Source organism: Corylus avellana, chromosome 9, assembly GCF_965113065.1.
Source record: "Corylus avellana chromosome 9, dhCorAvel1.hap1.2, whole genome shotgun sequence".
NCBI lineage: Eukaryota > Viridiplantae > Streptophyta > Magnoliopsida > Fagales > Betulaceae > Corylus > Corylus avellana.
Window position 1 is genome coordinate 3,138,530 of NC_142498.1, and position 18,887 is coordinate 3,157,416.

General features: G+C 36.3%; 3 protein-coding genes across 5 annotated transcripts; 1 reads left to right on the plus strand and 2 right to left on the minus strand.

The window, feature by feature from the left end:
• The first annotated feature begins 1,749 nt into the window (after nucleotides 1-1,749).
• On the plus strand, nucleotides 1,750-4,110 carry LOC132189003 (histone acetyltransferase). 2 transcript variants are annotated; one of them, XM_059603468.2, is made up of 4 exons: nucleotides 1,750-2,210; nucleotides 2,292-2,406; nucleotides 2,710-2,824; nucleotides 2,962-4,110. In XM_059603468.2, the coding sequence occupies exons 1-4, from the start codon at nucleotides 2,092-2,094 to the stop codon at nucleotides 3,834-3,836; spliced, it is 1,224 nt and encodes a 407-aa protein (XP_059459451.2). In that variant the 5' UTR covers nucleotides 1,750-2,091; the 3' UTR covers nucleotides 3,837-4,110. The 2 variants fall into 2 exon arrangements, with proteins under 2 accessions (XP_059459451.2, XP_059459450.2); XM_059603467.2 differs by lacking the exon at nucleotides 1,750-2,210 and having other exon boundaries at nucleotides 2,217-2,406; nucleotides 2,637-2,824.
• A 5,475-nt stretch (nucleotides 4,111-9,585) lies between these two features.
• LOC132189522 (uncharacterized) lies at nucleotides 9,586-12,839 on the minus strand. 2 transcript variants are annotated; one of them, XM_059604264.2, is made up of 4 exons: nucleotides 12,450-12,839; nucleotides 12,170-12,322; nucleotides 11,578-11,952; nucleotides 9,586-10,827 (listed from the first exon to the last, which is right to left on the minus strand). In XM_059604264.2, the coding sequence occupies exons 1-4, from the start codon at nucleotides 12,777-12,779 to the stop codon at nucleotides 9,709-9,711; spliced, it is 1,977 nt and encodes a 658-aa protein (XP_059460247.2). In that variant the 5' UTR covers nucleotides 12,780-12,839; the 3' UTR covers nucleotides 9,586-9,708. The 2 variants fall into 2 exon arrangements, with proteins under 2 accessions (XP_059460247.2, XP_059460248.2); XM_059604265.2 differs by having other exon boundaries at nucleotides 12,170-12,368; nucleotides 12,450-12,532.
• A 1,238-nt stretch (nucleotides 12,840-14,077) lies between these two features.
• OTP86 (Tetratricopeptide repeat (TPR)-like superfamily protein) lies at nucleotides 14,078-18,431 on the minus strand. Its single transcript, XM_059604908.2, has 3 exons — nucleotides 15,314-18,431; nucleotides 15,031-15,087; nucleotides 14,078-14,395 (listed from the first exon to the last, which is right to left on the minus strand). Exon 1 carries the CDS (start codon nucleotides 18,426-18,428, stop codon nucleotides 15,567-15,569), a length of 2,862 nt encoding a protein of 953 aa, XP_059460891.2. The 5' UTR covers nucleotides 18,429-18,431; the 3' UTR covers nucleotides 14,078-14,395; nucleotides 15,031-15,087; nucleotides 15,314-15,566.
• Nucleotides 18,432-18,887: the final 456 nt, after the last annotated feature.

Below are 18,887 nucleotides of genomic sequence, written 5' to 3' on the forward strand. Positions count from 1 at the left end.
TTTTTTTTTTCTAATTAAATTCCTCAAATTTGACTGAACCATAACCTGACTTAGTCCTATTAGGACATTAATAGAAACCAAGATAATTTATGCTAATCAAGTATGAAGATACTCATTATGAGATTCGAGCACATGTCTTAATGCGCACCTAACCATTTAATTTTTTTTTTTTAGTCATTGAACTACTATGCTAGATGTTGGGTTTATAAAGGAATTATAATGAAAGTTATATAACTAAAACACTTTTCTTAATTTTTTTCATTTGTATTTTTTTAAGATACATAATAAAAATGCCAGCACAAGGTACTAATTGGTTTATTAATGTTTTTCTTTTGGTGGTTACCAACTTACTTTAAGGATAAATAAAAAAACACAACACAACAAAAAGGATTCCTTGAAACATTAGTTACATCAATCGGGCAAAATGTACGAGTTTGGTTCTTTGTATAAATTGGTGGTCGACTTTCATTTCTCCACCAGTAGTGAGATTTACTCCTGTTAAATGTAGCCAACTGCTCCAAAAATTGAAACTTTAAATTGTAACCAACCCAAAATTTATTCACACCCACAAATTACTTTAATCACCTAAAAAAACAAAAAACTTTTGTCATTTTATTTACCAAGGGGTTGGTACCGGTGGTAGTAGCAGGTATTAATTGTTTGACCCTTTTTTTAAGGCGGTTGAAAAAAATCACTAACATTTATAAGTGATGCGGTTAGCGGTTTTAAGATTTGGACCACTGACAGCCTATATATATACATAAAAAACTGTTGTTTTGGTGTTTAAATATATTAAAAAAATGCATAAAACTCTAAAAATGATGTCGAATGTAATAAAGTATTACCGTATAAACCACGTTGTTTTGATTTTTTCTAATTTTTTTCTTCTTTCTCTCTCTCTCTTTTATTTTAAAAGCGGTTAGCGGTTAATAGTGGTTTTCTCTTATTTAATAACTACTAACAGATGGTTATTAAATAATCACTAATTGTCAATGAAAACGGTCATTTAATTTTATTAACCACATAAACAGTTGCGATTCGCGATTACCGACAGCTTTTCAACCCTAATAAAAAGACCACTAAAAACTAATAGCTTTTATGCTAAAGATGAATGTTACTTTTTCATTCAAAAGATGAGCAACCATGTTTAACAAATATTAGTGTGATGCTAATGAAAATATCAAAGGGTTGATTAGAAGTAGTGAGGGTTTGTGGGTTGCATCATATGTCTCTGTTTCTGCCATTGTTACAGTTTGAGTAGAGGTTGGGGTTGCATAAAGACCACCGACAGTGACCGAATTATCAAATCTCTCCCACTTTCGCGACACGAATGGTCAGGAGGAAGAGAGAGAAGGGCAGAAAGCTATACGACAAAAGCAACAGGGAGAAAGGGACTCTAGGGGTTAGGGGAAGCAGGCATGTGGATGAGTGGGGGACACGCCAAACTCATCGATTAAACCCTTTGAAATAATTGAGTTTTTTTTTTTCCTTTCCCAAAGAAAACAACAGTAAAAGATAAATGCAGATATTTGTGTATAAAAATACAAAACTAATTATAACTTAATCTTTTTAATTAAATGAATTAATTTGTTAAACCTCATTAATTTTATATTATGTTTGTGGGTTGTGTCAATACTTGTCAGACTCTTATGTGGGTGTGAAAGTTGGATTATATGTTACCAATTTTGACAACTTTAGCAGAAAAAAGAGAGGAAGAAAGAGAGAGAGAGAGTTTGTTTTATGAATAAGAAATCCAAGAAATGAGATATAATTGAGTTTGATTTCCAAAAATAGACAAATTATTCAGCTTGTGACAGCAAAGAAAGGAAAGAGCAAAACCAGAGAAAAAGCCAAACCCCTCCGGACTCATTTCCCCGCTTGCTTAAAATCCTGGTGGTACTGCATTTTGTTCAGAGTCTCAGAAAGAGTCATAAGTAGGAAGAAAAAGCAAAGAAAAAGAGAAGAAACCAGAAACCACTATAACTTGTCAAACACCTTCTTGGGTCTTTGTTTCTCTCTCAAGAGACAGAGCTCTCCACCACCAACCCCCCCCCCCCCCCCCCCCCCCCCCTCTTCTCTTTTCTCTGTTCTATGAAAGAACTTGTGAGGATGCCTAGACCAGGCCCAAGACCATATGAGTGTGTTAGGAAAGCTTGGCACAGTGAAAGGCACCAACCCATCAGAGGTTCTCTCATTCAAGAGATTTTCAGGTCCACCACGCTTCTCAGAATATCCATATTTATGTAAAGGTATCTATAAACGCATCTAATCTCTGCTCTGTGCCTGCTTAGGGTTGTCAATGAGGTTCATGGCTCAGCTACTAAAAAGAACAAAGAATGGCAAGAGAAGCTCCCTATTGTTGTGCTCAAAGCAGAAGAGATTATGTACTCCAAAGCCAATTCTGAGGTACAATACATGATTGTCTTCTCTTTTGATACTTTCAATCAGAAAGGGGTTTTGCATACTTTCCATCTACTTGCTTTCAAATATTATGTTTTTGTGTGTGTGTTTTCTTTTTTCTGTGAAGAAAAAAGAAGAAATAAAATCATTTGGGACCTAAACTATGTTGAATGTAAGATTGAAATTTCTAACTTCTTTTCATTTGCTACATTTTTCTTGGCTGGATAAATGTGCAGAGCTTGAGCATATATCTGGGTTTAGTTCCCTTGTTTTTTCAAGCTCATCTTTTGGGTCCTCTTTCTTGCTTAGGCTGAATACATGGACCTTAAAACACTGTGGGAACGAACGAATGACGCCATTAATACAATTATTAGACGGGACGAGAGTACAGAAAATGGAAAGCTTCTCCAGCCTTGTATTGAAGGTAAGCCCATTGCCAAGGATGTTGATATTAGTAAGCATGTGGTTACCATGAATTTAATTCTCCTTGCTTTGTGTCTAAAATGAGTGCTAGTAGTAGCTTATAGTGTCTGTGTGTAATTCTTTTCCTGCATCACTCAGCTGCTCTAAATTTGGGCTGCACGCCAAGAAGAGCATCAAGGAGCCAACGGAATAGCATCCCAAGGTGTTATCTGAGTCCCAGCACTCAAGAGGCCTCTGGCGTTTCTCATGTCACAGTTGAGAATTCTAATCAAGGGGCTTATACTCCTACTTCGAAGTATATATCTCATTGTCCAAATTTTGTGAAACCCACTACTCTGATTTCTACTAATCCAAGCCCTGTTGCCCTGAACAACGATTGTGCCTCTAACAAGCCTCCCTTTGCATCTGAGAATGTTCGGCCATCTAGTAATAACCACCCCAGCTTACCTATGGAAAACTATCCGGCATCAAACTTTTATTCAGTTTATCCTTTGTATTATGGAAATCGCCAACAGTTTGAAGAACCTTGGCCTGGTTTTGCAATTACTAAGTTGACTTCTAACATTTTGGAGCCTGCCAAGATGGGTGTTGGGAGCCGCTTTTGCTGTAATGTAGATGCTTCCTATACGATGACTGAAACTAATACAAGGAGAACTCCTGTGAACACATTTAATAGTGGCTGTGATCTATCATTGCGATTGGGTCCTGTCCCTGTTACATGCCCGAGTGTTGGAAAGAGTAATCTCCAAGATGTTGAAGATGTTGGTTCTGGTAGTGGTCAATCACCACAGGCGGATAAAAAGCTCTCTTTCTGTCCTGGGGGAAATGCGTATGGACCATCAGACTCCTGTTCAAGTAAATGGAGTTTTGAGGGTAAATATTGGAATGACGAAGCAACAACGAGAAAGCGAAAGGCAGATTTTAATCAGCCTGCGGAGGATCAGCAATTATTTTGGCAGCCAAATCTTCCTTGTAGTCACTTAACTGGAAGTATGAGAAATGCAGGTTCGTAGACTGACTCTTTGCTAAAGTGTGTTGTTTCAGATCTTGATGTGGAAGGTTTCTCTAGCAATGTTGATATGGTCAAATTAGATTTTGATGAGTTGCTTTTTTCCAATGATGCAACAAAGATTGTAAAAATGTAAAAAGACTTAAGTTTTAAGTTAGATGTACGTGGACAAACTAACTGAAGAGGCTTTTTGATATGCAATGTACAAAAGAATCTTTTGTGTGACTGATGCTGGTTCTAGAACATGGAAATATATGTCATCTATCCTTATTGACTTAGTTATATCCACCAGATGAAGATTTTGCTTTGACAATAGGACATAGGAAGATAAATGAAAAAGTGTGTGTGTGTGCGGGCGCCTTGGTGTAAAAGAGAGGGTGATCAAATTGAAGCTTTTCTCAATATCTGACATATATTCATAAGTGGGTTATCCTAGCAGTTTTGGCTGGGTAAAGTGCATAATTTTGATATCAAACTACCCAAAGCAGAAAGGAAATTGGAAAGTGGGGCAGGTTTATGCTTCTGGTGGAATTTGTTATGAAGTGCGTGATCTGAATGGTGGATTGGGGCTAACATGGAGAAAAGAAAATTGGGTTTTCGCATTTCGCACCGCCATTGTCGGTAAAGTCGAAAATTTCACATACTTATTTCGCCAACTTTTTGTTCCGTCACCGAATAGCGGTCGGTAATGTCAGTTCGGTAATATCGGTCGGTAATGGCGGTTGGTAATGTCGGTAAGTGAAGAAATTGAAAATTGGTTGGCAAAGTTGGTTAGTAAAGTCAGTTCGGTTAGAAAATGTTATTCTGCCTACCGATTTGAGTTTGTCGAAAATAGAAAAAGTCCACTGCCTACCGCCCATCAGTTAAGCGGTGTCGGTATGCGGTTAATTTGCCCAGGCCTAATCAGCATGCTGTTAAATTGATTATAGGACTTGTAGAAATGGGGGAGGAGATGTGCAGAAGCTGTTTCCTTGGCCATCTGAAATAACCTAGAACATGGTGGTGGCAGGACAAATTTCTGATCTAATACCACTTCCTGTTGATGGGTATGTTGTCGTTCTATTAATGTCTAAAGCTTTATTTGAATTCAGGAAGTCCTTGAACTTTACTGTCGTGTAAAACATGTTGTGCCTTCTAAGAAATTTTGGACCACAGTAGTTGAATGGGGGCGTCAGTGTCATGGGCAGGCAGTTCTTTTTAGATCTTTTAGTTTGTGTTTTTAGTTTACTTGTTAAAGAAATTTCAGGAAATTGCTGTCTGCATTGCTAACAGTTCGGCCAGCAAATCTCGGACAATCCAACCACCTGATGGGATGGGGGCCATGGGGCAAGTGGGCTCCATAGAGAAATTTGAGTATGAGTTGAAAATTGCTGGGATTCAGATTCAGATCCAACAAAATATGTTATGGGGTTAGAAATTTGCAAGTCAGTTTTGGTGTAGTTGCAGACTTTTCAACTATCCCACGGAAACTGTTAAACCCTAGTTATTCATTTATCATAATGTTTCCCTTCCTAGCTAGTAGATGAGGGTCCACACCACAGCTTCAAGCCTTCAAGGCACATTGACTCATATGATAATAGGATTTGGATAGAGACACCTCCCTGTCCCCCACTCACATAAACAATATCAGTGTCTTTCTTTAGGAACAGAAAGAGATTGATGAATGGATGACACTATAGGGCTCCTTGTTTTCTACATTATATAAGAGTTGAATGGTGCTAATCTTGTAACGCCCATCTGCCATTTGTGGGGTCAGAATAGTTTTTTCAACGAAGTCCGTGATATTTATCATGTCGGCCACTAAAATTTGGACTATCATGTAACAGTTCACGACTTCACATAGCATTTATTTTCATATAATATGAAACGGCAATTGAGTTTGTAGGATATAGATTCTCAATAATTTTTTTGTCCGACTTGTTAGCAATTCAAAAAGTAAATATGAAAGAATTCATATGAGGTCTACCTACCTAAGCAAGTCTTGAGCAGCCCATTTCTCTACACGGTCAAGTAGGATTTTATCAATCTGGAAAGCAAATTGTTATGAATCTAGATCCGAATTTGTAAGAGCTTTAGCATCAACTTTTCTCTCTTAAATTTTCCTTTAAATTAAGGAAACCAAGCTACTTTTTACTTTCATATTCAAATACATTTCACACTAAAATAAATAGGAAAATGCTTATGACATAAATTTAAGGAAAATCTAAGATATACCCATTTAAATATTGAATTGATTTCATATTCTTTCCCTAAGCATTTTCCTATTTTACAACTCTTTCTCAAAAAGAGAACTTTAAAAAGCATGTTTGGTTAGGCGTTTTGGAAAGTGATAAGAAGAACAAAATAAAATAGGTGAAAGAGATTGAAAGGTTAGTGGTGATTAAAATAACAATTTTTGCTTCCACCATGCGAGTATTTCATTGGGACCAATTAACAAATCTTAAAAATTAGATGCAATGAGTTGAGAGTAGACCTCTCGATTAAGAATAATGCTTTCTGTAGGCAAGGAATTTACTGTTAAAAAATGTCAGCAATTACTTTAAAGCACAATCAACCTTAAATTTGTGCTAAGTTTTTATTTTTTAATTGAATAAGAAAGAGGTTACAGGAAATGATCATTTTCACTTCTGATCCAAAAGGAAGGAGGGGACGATCATAAAAACGAAAAAGAGGTGGGCTCCACAACAATAGACCAAAAACAAATTAAAGCAGTGTGAAAATAATTACAAAACAAAGAAAATATGACAAACAAATGACCCGGTCCTCTCAAGGAGCCGCGCAAGACGGTTTCAGAAGCAAAAAAGGCACAAATTAAGGCGAACATATTTGTGCTAAGTTGGTTGAACACTATTCTAGTATGAGTTTGATGAACACTATTTGGGGACAGATTTTCTCCAAATTTGGTTTTTTCAACTTAGTTTATTGAACTGACACGTGTCAAAATGTTCATGAGAATGACACAGTGGTAGGATTGAAATTAAATTTATTGTAAAAATTATGGAGGCAATTTGGCTTGGGTCCAAATAAGACCCTTAAATCGGTCACAAACCATTAAAGAGGCATGTTACACAACAATCTTTCAAATATTTTGTTTTACAAATTTAACCATTAGATTTGTGGACTCATTTAAACTCTACACAAATTTAATGGTGAATTCATCCATTTACTATAGAGATGGTTAAAAAGAAAAAGAATTCTATTGTTTCTCCTCATTAAATAGTAAATAAATTTTATGGTAGCTGCCATTTTTCAACTAATAATGCTGTTTAATTTCCCTGACATTTTCAGAATATAATGTTACAAGACCTTGCTCTTATTTATAGTACTTATATATATATATATATATATATATATATCAATTACTTTAAAAGCTATTTAATAAAGGAAGTAATTGAGCTATTTAGGAAAATAATGTTTAAATGCTTGAGACAATTCCAGAAATCAAGGTTTCAAAGGTTTATAGGTAAAGAAATCTGGTGTGTCAGTGAAAAAGGAGAAAATAAATAAATTAAAGGTAAGAAATATAATGATATTGATAGCTACCATTTTTAAACTACTACAGTCTACGGCTATTGTTTCTCAATGCATGTTTTCCTGAATGAAACATTATAGTGTGATTTTGGAGTCTGATCAGCAAGGAAACTAATTATTGTTGTGATCAACCACTTTAAAAGTTATTTATTTTAAGGACTTTTGACTTATTCAGTTAAAAAATAGAAATGCTAGAGCATCTCTTTACTTTTTTTAAAAAATAATAAATTAAATCAACTATTAAATTTATAGGACCTACCAAAGAGAAAGTGGATCCAATCGTTAAAAAATCATTGGTAATCTCTTTAGCAAAAAAAAACAGTCAAAAGAGTAATTCTAGGAGGTCTACTTGTGTCCTACTAAGAATGATGTGGCTATTAAAATCACCATTGTGCTTGTGATTGATCATTATTAAGTTTTGATCAAAGAATGATTTTAATAGCTACATCATTCTTAATAAGATACAAATAGGCCATTTAGAATTACTCCAATCAAAATTGTCTCGAGTGAAAAAATAACCAAAATTCTCTTACGAAGACAATCTTTTTTTTTTTTTTGGTAACCATTTTCTTTTTTCTACTGAGTAAATAAGGCAAAAACAATATTTGTTTTGATTGCATCAGCTATCAAGCACTATTTGCTACTTAGAGAATATTCAAAAGAAAAGAAGTTGACATTCCAAAAAGTAATACACTATTGGATTTTAATAACGAAACTTTAAATCTCAAAGAATGTCCTCTTAAATCTCTAAGGGTTGAAGCTAAAAAACATCATTCTAAAATTCTAGTGGTGGGAACTTAAGGGTTGCAAGTGAAAAACATTTATTTTTTATTTTTAATTGTGTTTATTATATTTTTAATTTGGCCCCTATAATTGTAAATTTCTAGCTCCCGCTACTGTTAAAATAACCGCCCGCTAATCGCTTAACCGTCTTTGAAGGCTGTTAGAAAAAAAAAATTGCTAACCGCCTAGGGCAGTACGGTTAGCGGTTTTTGGATTTGAAAAAACCACCAACCATTAACATCTAAACGTGCATATATATATATATATATATATATATATATATATATATATATACATGAAACGACGTTGTTTTGATGTTTAAATATATAAGAAAATGTATAAAACTCTAGAAACGAAATCATAGTAGGGTATTACCGTAAAAACGATGTCGTTTTGATTCTGATTTTTTGATTTTTTCCTTTTAAAAAGCAGTTAGCAGTTAATTCGATTAACGGCCTAAACGGTTGCGGTTAGTAATTTTACTTAATAACCACTAACCGTAACCGTTTTTTCACTTCTACATAGCAAAAGCAGAAATCGAAAAGAAGATTCGTGTCTTGGATTCACTTGCTCAACAAGCTACGAGTAGCTATGAAAGAGAAAACTTGAAATCTTGTTGCTTCAAAAACTGGAAAAATAAAAAGGCAATAAAGTTTTCCCAAAGTTGGAAAAATCACTAAAAGATGGAGAACTAGAGAAAATATAGAAACCAATAATGCCAGAAATAACTAAGAATCGTTGAGAAAATTGAATTAGAATCGTTACTATTAAGATTCCCCCTTTTAGGGTCTACCTCGGCGGAGGAGGTTGGAAACACCATTTATAGATGGGACAACTTATGTCCTATTCTCATAATCAACCCATTGTCTTAGAACAAGATCCTATTCGCACAATCATTCCATGTCTCTTATAACAAGATATAAGGGAGGATATTTGAAAACTGTGTTTTTTTTTTTTTTTTTTGAATTTTTCATCTAGAACTCAATTTTCAATTTGATCAATTTAAATTTTCAGTTTACCCAATTTGTAATGTTTTTCTTTAATCTTTCAAATTTTGAATTGTCCTCTCAATTTACAATTGGGGTTGCAATGTCCCCCTTCCATTAAAAATTCCAGTTAAGTCAAATGGCAAGTGCATCAGGTGACCCATACGTGATGTTAAAACGACCATTATACCTCATAAAATTTATAAAAATATAAATACATCACTAAATAAATAAATCAATGAATCTGTTGTCACCCATGGCCTGATCATTGGTTTGTTCGTTGGTTGCCTTTCCATTTATATGGGTTTTTTTTTTTCATTTTTTAATTGCATTTCCATATTATAAACAAACAATCTGGCCCCAAATTATTTGTGAAAAAGTGAGTATGCTACAGTAAATCATCAGTCTGAAATTATCAAACTGCAAAACATAAGTTTCATAGAATACTTTGACTTGAAAAGCATTCTAATCTGCCCAGAAATGCTATGATTTCTCATTGAAACAACTATCTAATCCAAAAAGTGTTCCAAAAAACACAAAAAAAGGTATCCAACTATACCATTCACATACTTATTTCTACATAAGATCGCCGCTTGAAAAGAGAGAGTACGTGGAAGAAGAAGAAGTAGTAGATGAAGAAGAAGAATGATAAGGAGAAGAGCAAAGGTGGAACTCAATCTGCAGCCTCCGGTGGAGATGGTTAGAGACTCCACCCTTCTCTTTCTCCTCCTCCAGTTCCTGAAGAGGAATGGCAGCTAGAAATCTCTTGATGAACTCTTTACAACACTCTTTGCCAATGCACACAGTCTCTTCACTTCCTGTTTTATACATCAAACTTGAATCATCAAACTTTAACATGTATGCCTGGTTGCAACCCTCAAAGAGCCTCTCACCCAAGGAGTCAATGATGTAATAAGCATCAGCCTCTACCTTCAACACAAAGAAATGGTCATTCCAACTCACAATGTATATACATGGTTGATCATAATCTTTGTTGTTAATGCTGCTACTGATCTTATTCCAAATTGCATCAAATGACATGGCTTCCTTCAAGCACTCGAACTTCTCGGGGCAAAAGAACCCGATAAAAGATTTATCTCGCAAGACAGAGAGCGGCCTAAGGTTTGCTTTCAAGACTGTTTCAAGATCAAAGTGTTTGTCAGGAAAGGATTGCATGTAGGTGTCATTTCTGCAGAGCTTTTTCCACTCAAGGGAACCTTGTATGATGAGCCTATCGAATTCGGATCTTGTCGGCATGTTTTGGTTCGCGTGGAGCCGGTGAGCAATGACGGTAACTAGTGCAGTGCAGGCACTCTGTCCTGACGCTCTTTCACTCCTTTGGTCGAAGGACGCGAAGAACACATTGGTTTTGAGCTTCACTTGCCCATCTCTGCTGACGAGTTCCTTTACTTTCCAGTTTCGTCTCCTGCAAGTGTCGTCTTTAGAGTCTAGGTTGAATGAGGGATAGAAATTCCTAGTAATGTTGTTGTTTGAATTGTTTGGACTTCGGGCAGCAAATGTAATAGAGTCCGTATGGGAATCACTCGCCCTAGCAGATCTTGGGCAATCCGTCGACTTGTTGGAGTAGGTGTGCCCCATAGAGACTTTTTCACATTTGTTGCCCGGATTACTAACAATTCGAGCAGCAATTTGTGGATTCGGGTCCGATGAAGAGGATCCAGTAGCATCTCTTCTCTGCATGTATGTTCATGTTCATGACTAACATTAGATCTCAAAAAAAAAAAAGAAAAAAGAAACCAAAGGTCATTGATCTTGCTATAGATACTGTATGTTTGTTAATGTGTTTTGGAAGTATTTTGCGTAATTGGTTTTAAAAAGTGTTTTGATGTGATACAAAAGATGAAAAACTCTTTTGTGTTTTAGGTTGTTTGTTAATATCTTTAGCTTGATAACATAATAAAAGACATAAAACAAAGTCGTTAATAAACATGATGTAGTAAAACCCTCTTACACAGGAGCACAAAAGCACTAAAGAAACCCTTTTAAATGGAAAGTGGGTTAATTAATTTTTCTAGTTCACTCTCTATCAATGGCATCACTCATCATAACATTAGAGAGGGTGTTTTTCATTCATTTCAACAAAAGCATGAGACTCTCTTGTAAATTCTCTATTAGCTATTATAGAAGAAAATGAAGATTAAATTTATTATATTTTTATCAATTCAAAATTTTAAAATAAATGATAATTTAACATTCCTATCAATTAAAATTTTTTGAGCACATAATTCTTGAAGCAACCAAGCTGATATTAGAATAGGCAGTGAAATAAAGAGAACCTATTTTATAATTCATATTAACTTTTACTAATCTAATTAACCATAAAATAAATAATTAAATGAAACCAAAATGTAATATAAATTATAAATCCCATGTATTTTTGCAACTTTATTCAATATGAAAACAAAGAAAAAATAAATGACATACCCGTACGGGACCCGACCTCAACGGCTCTACTCTTCTTCCCTTTGATCGACTTCTCTTCCACGAGAAAAAACCCGTTTTCCGAGCCGGGTCCAACTGAGTACCCGAACTCGGGAACGATCCCAACTCAGCCATTGAACTCGACGCTACTTTGCATTTGTCACCCGTGGACGTGTTAGTGGACTCACTCGAGCCCGCCCAGTCAAACACCGTAGAACTCACTTCAGCATTCTGCTTCTTCTCCTTCTTCCTCCTCTTAAGGCTGGTCAAATCCTTGACCTTTCTGAGTAACGCGTTCTCTGAGTCACACTCGGCCGAGTTTAGACCGATTCTAGACGAGTCGCGAGCATCTCTGACCTCGACAAAGCTCACGGAGACCTGCACAAACCACCAAACTTACCGCTTCAACAATCAACACCAAAAGACAAGGTCAACTACAAAGTGGGTCCTACAATCAACTGCTCAAAGTTTATAAAAAATTAAATAAAATATATAAATATTCAAAAATGCCTTCTTCTTTGTCGGAAGTATCATTTTACAGACACAGAGTCATGAGAATTAATTGAGGAGTAATAATATATAAGTGGTGGTTTACCGAAAGGGTGGCGTCTGTGGCAAAACGACCGTTGTCTAAAGTCATGGGAAGCTTTCTTTCGATCCGAGTCGCCTTCTTCGAAGCCAACTCCGCCAAGTTCAACGACGCTTTTCCCAGAACCGCCAATTTACCCCTCGATTCTCTACTCTCTCCCTTCATTATCACCCCCAAAACAACAAAAACTCAAAAATTCATTTCCCTTACAAATTAAAAAAAAAAAAAATCAAACACCAATAAAGATCTCAAAAAATTCAAAAAAAAAAACCAAAAAAAAACTTACATATAAGACGTTAAAAGTGACAATCCACGGACCCAGAGAACCGTCCTTGGAAACAGAGAAATTGCAGACACTTTCAAATTCTTCGTCCCATTGAGCGGATTTTCCTCGTCTCAGGCTTCTTTGGCGGGTGTGATTTCTTTGGCACGTAGATGTTCGATAAAATGGAAGTCGAGCTCCAGAATTGGGGCCTTTCCATTTGATCTCAGCCGCCAAAATCTTACCATTTTCTACCTTTTCCTTACAGATCACTTCGAGCTTCAACCTGTTCAGCTTCACGTGCAACTTCTTGGCCCCCCCACCAGCTCCCATCCATGGCGACCACTTCATCATCCCCTTTTCTTCTCAAACTTTCAAAAATACGAGACCCTCAAAACCCATCTACAGAAAAATATATATAGACTCGCGAGAGAGAAAGAGAGGGAGGGGAAGTCACGCCCGCGTTTCCGTGTGAGCCACCACACGCGCGTTACGTGGCTCACGCAGCTGGGAAAAGCTCGTTTGGATCTCACGTGTCTGCTATTTCACTATGACGTGGCAAGTGATTATTGGTTGAGTTATTGTGGAGGTGTGTTACACGGTAGACAATAGATGAGCACCCTCTAGTCTCTACAGTAGCTCGTGGGTTATCGTCACAAGAGGATATGTGGAGCTGCCACGTCAACGCGGACAGCCAATACAGCACGTTGAGCTACGCGTGAAACTACCGAGTGAGATAGGGTCTACCGGTTACGGTGCTTGCTTATCGTCACGTATCAATGACAAGTACTTGGGCCTTGTTCTCTTCTAGAAATGCATCGATAAGCCCAGATGTTGTTAATGGGCCAATTTTCTGATCCAATAGTTTCTCTCTGGGGCAGCTTTCTCATGCAAACTGAGGAGATTTTTGGCACCGGAGGAACTCACCAAAGTTCAGAGATACACATGGCTTTGCATCCGCTTATGCTTTTTCTTTTTAAAATCTAAATTTTAGCCAAAAAATTCATTTTTTTTAAAAAAAAAGCTTTAATTATCTAATTTCAAAAACTCTATAAGCATTTCTCTATTCTATTAAAATATTATTTTTTTAAACATTTATAGGGTTAAGTTTAACTAGGCAAAGTGGTTCACAAGGGATACCTCACCTTGCCGGTGGGTCCGCAACCCCTCCTCTCCTGCCGGTGGCTCACAAGAGACCTTGGCCATGCGACCCACCTAGCAATCATCTCTATTTCTTTAAGTGATATGCTGATATAACAAGAATGGACATGTGACAATGTTTTATTGGTCTTACGTGACAACCTGAACACGCGACACAAAATTAGTAAGCTTTTTTAACAGAATATGGACCAAAGGAAAGAAAAAAAAAAAAAAAAAAAAAAAAAAAAGAAAGAAGGAAAATGGTAAAAAACACAATTATTGTTTTTGTCACTTTGAAAATCCATGGAGTTTGATAAAAACGCAAAGCATTTAATATAAGCATGACAAATGTGAAAGAGAAGACTTTCGTGAGGAGTAATTAGATTTCTCTTTCTTGATGACCAAGCTCTGGAAATTTTCAACCTTAAGATCAAGTTTTCAAGATGACCTAGTGCATATTTTATGTATAATTTGATGCCAATTTTCATCAAAGAGCAGCTTTTGGAAGTGTGCTTTTAAGTGAAAATCTTATCCACCTCTTTCACTGCCTACTATAATGACCTTTGGCCCTTCCATTTATTGTATTCCACTTTGAAAGTCAAATATAATTTACTAATCACACTGCCTATCTTCCCCTTTCCCTGTATTGATTTAAAATAAATAAATAAATAAAAAATCACTACTGCCTGTCACCATGACTTTTAGCCCTTCCATTTGTCGTATTTCACTTTGAAAGTCATGAGTATAATGTAATGGTGATCCACCAGTAAATGTAAGAGAAGTTTGTAACAAGCAAAGAGTATCAAAGACCCATTGGCAATGGCAACCACCTGAAAGAGCAAGCAGGTTTTAGTCATGAGCCAGTACAAAGATGTTAATATAACTGCAACTTAAAAAAGGTATTGATCAACTTTTTTTTTCTTTTTTTTTTTAAATACAATTACTTGCAATTTATTAAAAAAGCACAAAAAGCGTAGTCCAAGTATATAAAAAGTATACAAGAGATACATCCGACTATTAAGTAAAGTTAAAAGAAGAATCAAAAGTTTGTCAATCAATACAAAGAATGTGCTAGTTTGACTATTCTCATAAGGGTCCAGAAGGGCATTGAGAATATGAATGAGACAGCAACTGCTTATCAACAGGCTGCAATGATGAAAATTGCACTAAAAGTTAATGAATAGACATGATGTAGGAAGCTACCTCATGGACTATACAATGTTGTAAGCATTTACATTCGCAGAACAGTAATCATAGTTAAAGAAAACCAATCCCATTAGGTTCAGCTAACCATTGGATCTTGGTCAATTTGAAGGACTAAGAGAAAATCATTACAGACGACAATCTCTAACAAGAAAGAACATGAAGAATGCTTCAAACTAGATACATAAAAGATCAAACAAATACAAAGTAAAACCTTGGAAATAATAATTCACTTAATCTACTAAAGATTTAGGAAATATACCCCAGATGCAAGGATCTCAATCGCAGATAACAAATTTGAACCAGGGTTGATTCCATCCTGCACAGAAATATGCAAAATATGAGTTCCAACAACCAATAACACAGAAAAATAATCTACATTCAGACACTGACATATGACATGCAAACCTTTGTGACTTATGAAAAAAAACTTTTAACACTTTAAACATATTCAAAGACCTTGTTTTGCTGCTGATTTCAACTTTTCAATATCTGTCACAAATGCTTTTCCCACAACAAAAGAGAAAATATGTGTTTCAACTAACCTGTGATTCATCCAAACTTTTTAAGTTGGTCAACAAGCTCAAAATCAAAAAACACTCCAAACAATCACCATTGAGAGCCCCACAGCTGTTCAGTTACTTGAAAACAAGCAATATGATGCACTTTTCAAGCGGCAAACATATGGAACCATATCTCTTCCAATTTACAATTTGATATGATGATGATCATCAGCAGAAACGAACCAAAAGAGTCTCTGAAAAAGTTCAGCTAATATCATTACAGATGGTTGTATTATCACCAATAGTCTCCACAAGAACAGACCCCTTTATCAAAGTGATGGAATCTGTTGGCATCCCTTACAACAAGCTCTCTTTCAAAGAATTTTGAGACTAGCTTACAAAAAATGTGGCAATCACCGCAAACCCGAAGATTCTTTGTGACTCGAATAGGGGTCCCATCAGGAGTTCCAAGTAGTCCATAAGCAATGGCAAGCCTTTCACTATGCTCATAAAGCATCTGAACTTTTTGTTCTTCCTCTACATTGTGCAAAACATATTTGGTTTGAGCCACATAACCTCCTTCCCTCTTCAAAGTTTCTGTAATTTGAGCTAGTTTATTATAAATCTCATCAGATCGAGGATGAGATTTGTCCCTTGCCATGAAAATATGGATCTTATTACCAATCTCAACCCAACTACATCCAGGATTTTTCTTCAACCCATTTCCCTTCATTCTCTCTCTTACTTCTTCAACATCCTTCCATCTTCCACTCGCAGCAAATACATTGGAAACCAACACATAATTTCCTGGATTTTCTGGATGCAATTCTAAGAGCTTTTGTGCTGCAATTTGTCCAATTTCTTTATTTGGGTGAACCCTGCAAGCCCCAAGGAGAGCACACCAAACTTCAGCAGTAGGTTCAATCTGCATACTTTCCACGAATCGGTATGCCTCTTCTAAGCAATTGGCACGCCCCAAAAGATCAACCAGACAGGCATAATGCTCAGGCCACGGCTCCAAATGATAATCATATTGCATAACTTCCAGAAGTTCTCTACCTTCATCGATCAGTCCTGAATGACTGCATGCATAAAGAAGTACCAAAAAGGTAATATGATCAGGAATAATGCTTTCACCCTTCATCCTATTGAATAAATCGATTGCTGCTTGGCCACGGCCATGCATTCCATTTGCATTAATCATACTTGTCCACAGAGCTAAACTTTTTTGTTTCATACAATTGAAAACCTTATAAGAGTTCTCTAGATCTCCACAGCGGGCATACATATCGACAAGAGAGTTTGCAAGCGATCCCTCTAAGATGAAGCCCTTCCTAATCAGAAATCCATGAATTTCTTTTCCTTTATTCAAGGCAGATAAACTAGCAGCACCTGAGAGTATGCTCACTAGAGCTATAGAATCAGGTTCAACATTAGTTTCTTTCATCAAGTAGACAAGTTCAAGAGCCTCATTTGCAAATCCATTATGGAGATAGCAAGTAATCATGCTTGTCCAAGACACAACATCTTTAAATTTGATGGATTCAAACATTCGTTTTGCGTAAACAATGTTCTCGCACTCCCCATAGACAGCAATAAGTGAATTCTGTAGTTCAAGATCAGACACACCTCTCCTCAAAATGTAACCATGAATTTCTTTAAGGTAAGAAATGTTCTTTAGGCCACCACAAGCCAGTAGGGTACTTGCAATCATCATTGCATCAACATCCATCCCTTCCATCTGCACTTTCAAGAAAAACTCTAAGGCCTTCGAATATGCTTTGCTCTGAGCATATCCAGCAATTATTGTTGTCCAAGAAATGAAGTCCTTATCAAGCATCCTATCAAAAGCATGACCCATATAGCCCACATTGCCACACTTTGCGTACATATCAATTATTGTATTCCCAATCTGCAAATCAGAATCAAATCCATGTTTTATTGCATAAGCGTGAAGTTCCCTTCCCTTCGATAAATTCCCCAATCGACCAGATGCTGCAATAACATTTAATACTGAAACCTGGTCAGGTTTTCTATCAGCATCCTGCATATCATGGAATAACCTTATAGCTTCTTCATATAGGCCATTTTGGACAAAACCAGAGAGAAAAGCATTCCATGATATATAATCTTTATCATCCATCTTATAAAAAATTCTTGCAGCTTCATTCATTTTACCACATCTTGCATACATAGTAATCAAAGCATTAGCTAAATAAACATCAACATCATGACTAGCTTTTAAAATAGCAGCATGGATCTCCATACCAAGTTTCACAAAGAATGAATCCTCACAGGCTTGAAGGGTAGCAACAAAAGTATACGTGTTCATAGCAAGACCCACGCTCTGCATATCTCTAAAAAGTCCTAATGCCTCTACAGATTGTCCATGTGCTGCATATGCCGAAATTATACAATTCCAGGACACAATATCATCCTTTTCGGTCATACGGTCAAATAATTGCCTTGCCCCATCAAGATTACCGCACTTTGCATACATCGCAACAATTGAATTGACAACAAATACAATACAATCATATCCACATTTGATAGCTAGACCATGAATTTCAGTCCCGCAACGGATGTTATTAAGTTCACCACAAGCTTTTAGCACAGAAGGAAAAGTGCAAGAATCAAGTGGAACTCCCGAGACCCGCATTTGTCTATACAGTTTAAGAGCTCTCAGAGGTCCCCCATTTGAAACATAAGCACCAATCATAGCATTCCACGTAAAAATGGTTCGATGAGACATTTTATCGAACATCTTCTCTGCACTCGAAAGAGAGCCACATTTCCCATACATGAACACAAGCCTAGTAGTCAAAAACACCGAGTCACACACAGCATAAGACTTTATCATATGGGCATGCACTTGTTGCCCATGTGAGAGAGCTTTCTTAGTTGCACAGAGCTCAAGAACTGACGAATAAGACTCCTCCAGACAAAACGGAAGTGAATTTTGTTCAATGAATAAACGAGTTAATGTTTGAAAAGCTTCTTGAAGGCTTGCTTGCTTACAAACCTCTTTGAGAGAATGAGTTTTTATGGGTTTTTGGCCAAATTTGGAGATTTGGAGCTGTACGTTTAGACGTGCTTTCTTCAACATGGGGTAATTTGGTAAGGCAGAAGGCAGTGGCGGAGCCACATGGAGACCCATCGCCCCTACTAAAGTTTGAAAAACAAAAAATTAAGTCGTATATAAACGTATGGGGGGGGGGGGGATTTTGACGTCTCCCTCTCCGTCTTCTTCTCTCTCTCGGATCAAACACACGGTATAAAGGAAGACAATTTTTAACATAATCGCGAACTCAACACAAATTTAATAATTAGAAGGTTGTGATCGGAGGACTTGACTGGTTAAATTAATTGAGTTGGTTAGAATTGACCAATACAATTTTATATACATCTCGCTACACAATCCAAACACTTATATGGTAATCTAGTCCGTTTGGGATTACGGTTTTAATAAGTGCGGTACGATTTTAAAAGTTTACGTTTTTGAAATCACTACTTTTTAAAATTGTAAAGGTATTTGGTAAAACATGTTAAAATTTTATCAAATATTTGTTATACGAAATCTTAATTTTGGTTTAAATTCGCACTTTATCAAAGAAGC

Excerpts from the sequence above, each read along its gene's own strand:
- LOC132189003 (XM_059603468.2), top strand. The coding sequence starts at position 2,092 with ATGAAAGAACTTGTGAGGATGCCTAGACCAGGCCCAAGACCATATGAG. Across the intron at positions 2,211-2,291 it reads CTCATTCAAGAGATTTTCAG|GGTTGTCAATGAGGTTCATG; the intron begins GTCCACCACGCT and ends GTGCCTGCTTAG. Across the intron at positions 2,407-2,709 it reads ACTCCAAAGCCAATTCTGAG|GCTGAATACATGGACCTTAA; the intron begins GTACAATACATG and ends TTTCTTGCTTAG.
- LOC132189522 (XM_059604264.2), bottom strand. The coding sequence starts at position 12,779 with ATGATGAAGTGGTCGCCATGGATGGGAGCTGGTGGGGGGGCCAAGAAG. Across the intron at positions 11,953-12,169 it reads CCACAGACGCCACCCTTTCG|GTCTCCGTGAGCTTTGTCGA; the intron begins GTAAACCACCAC and ends TGGTTTGTGCAG. Across the intron at positions 10,828-11,577 it reads TGAGGTCGGGTCCCGTACGG|AGAAGAGATGCTACTGGATC; the intron begins GTATGTCATTTA and ends ACATACATGCAG.
- OTP86 (XM_059604908.2), bottom strand. The coding sequence starts at position 18,428 with ATGGGTCTCCATGTGGCTCCGCCACTGCCTTCTGCCTTACCAAATTAC.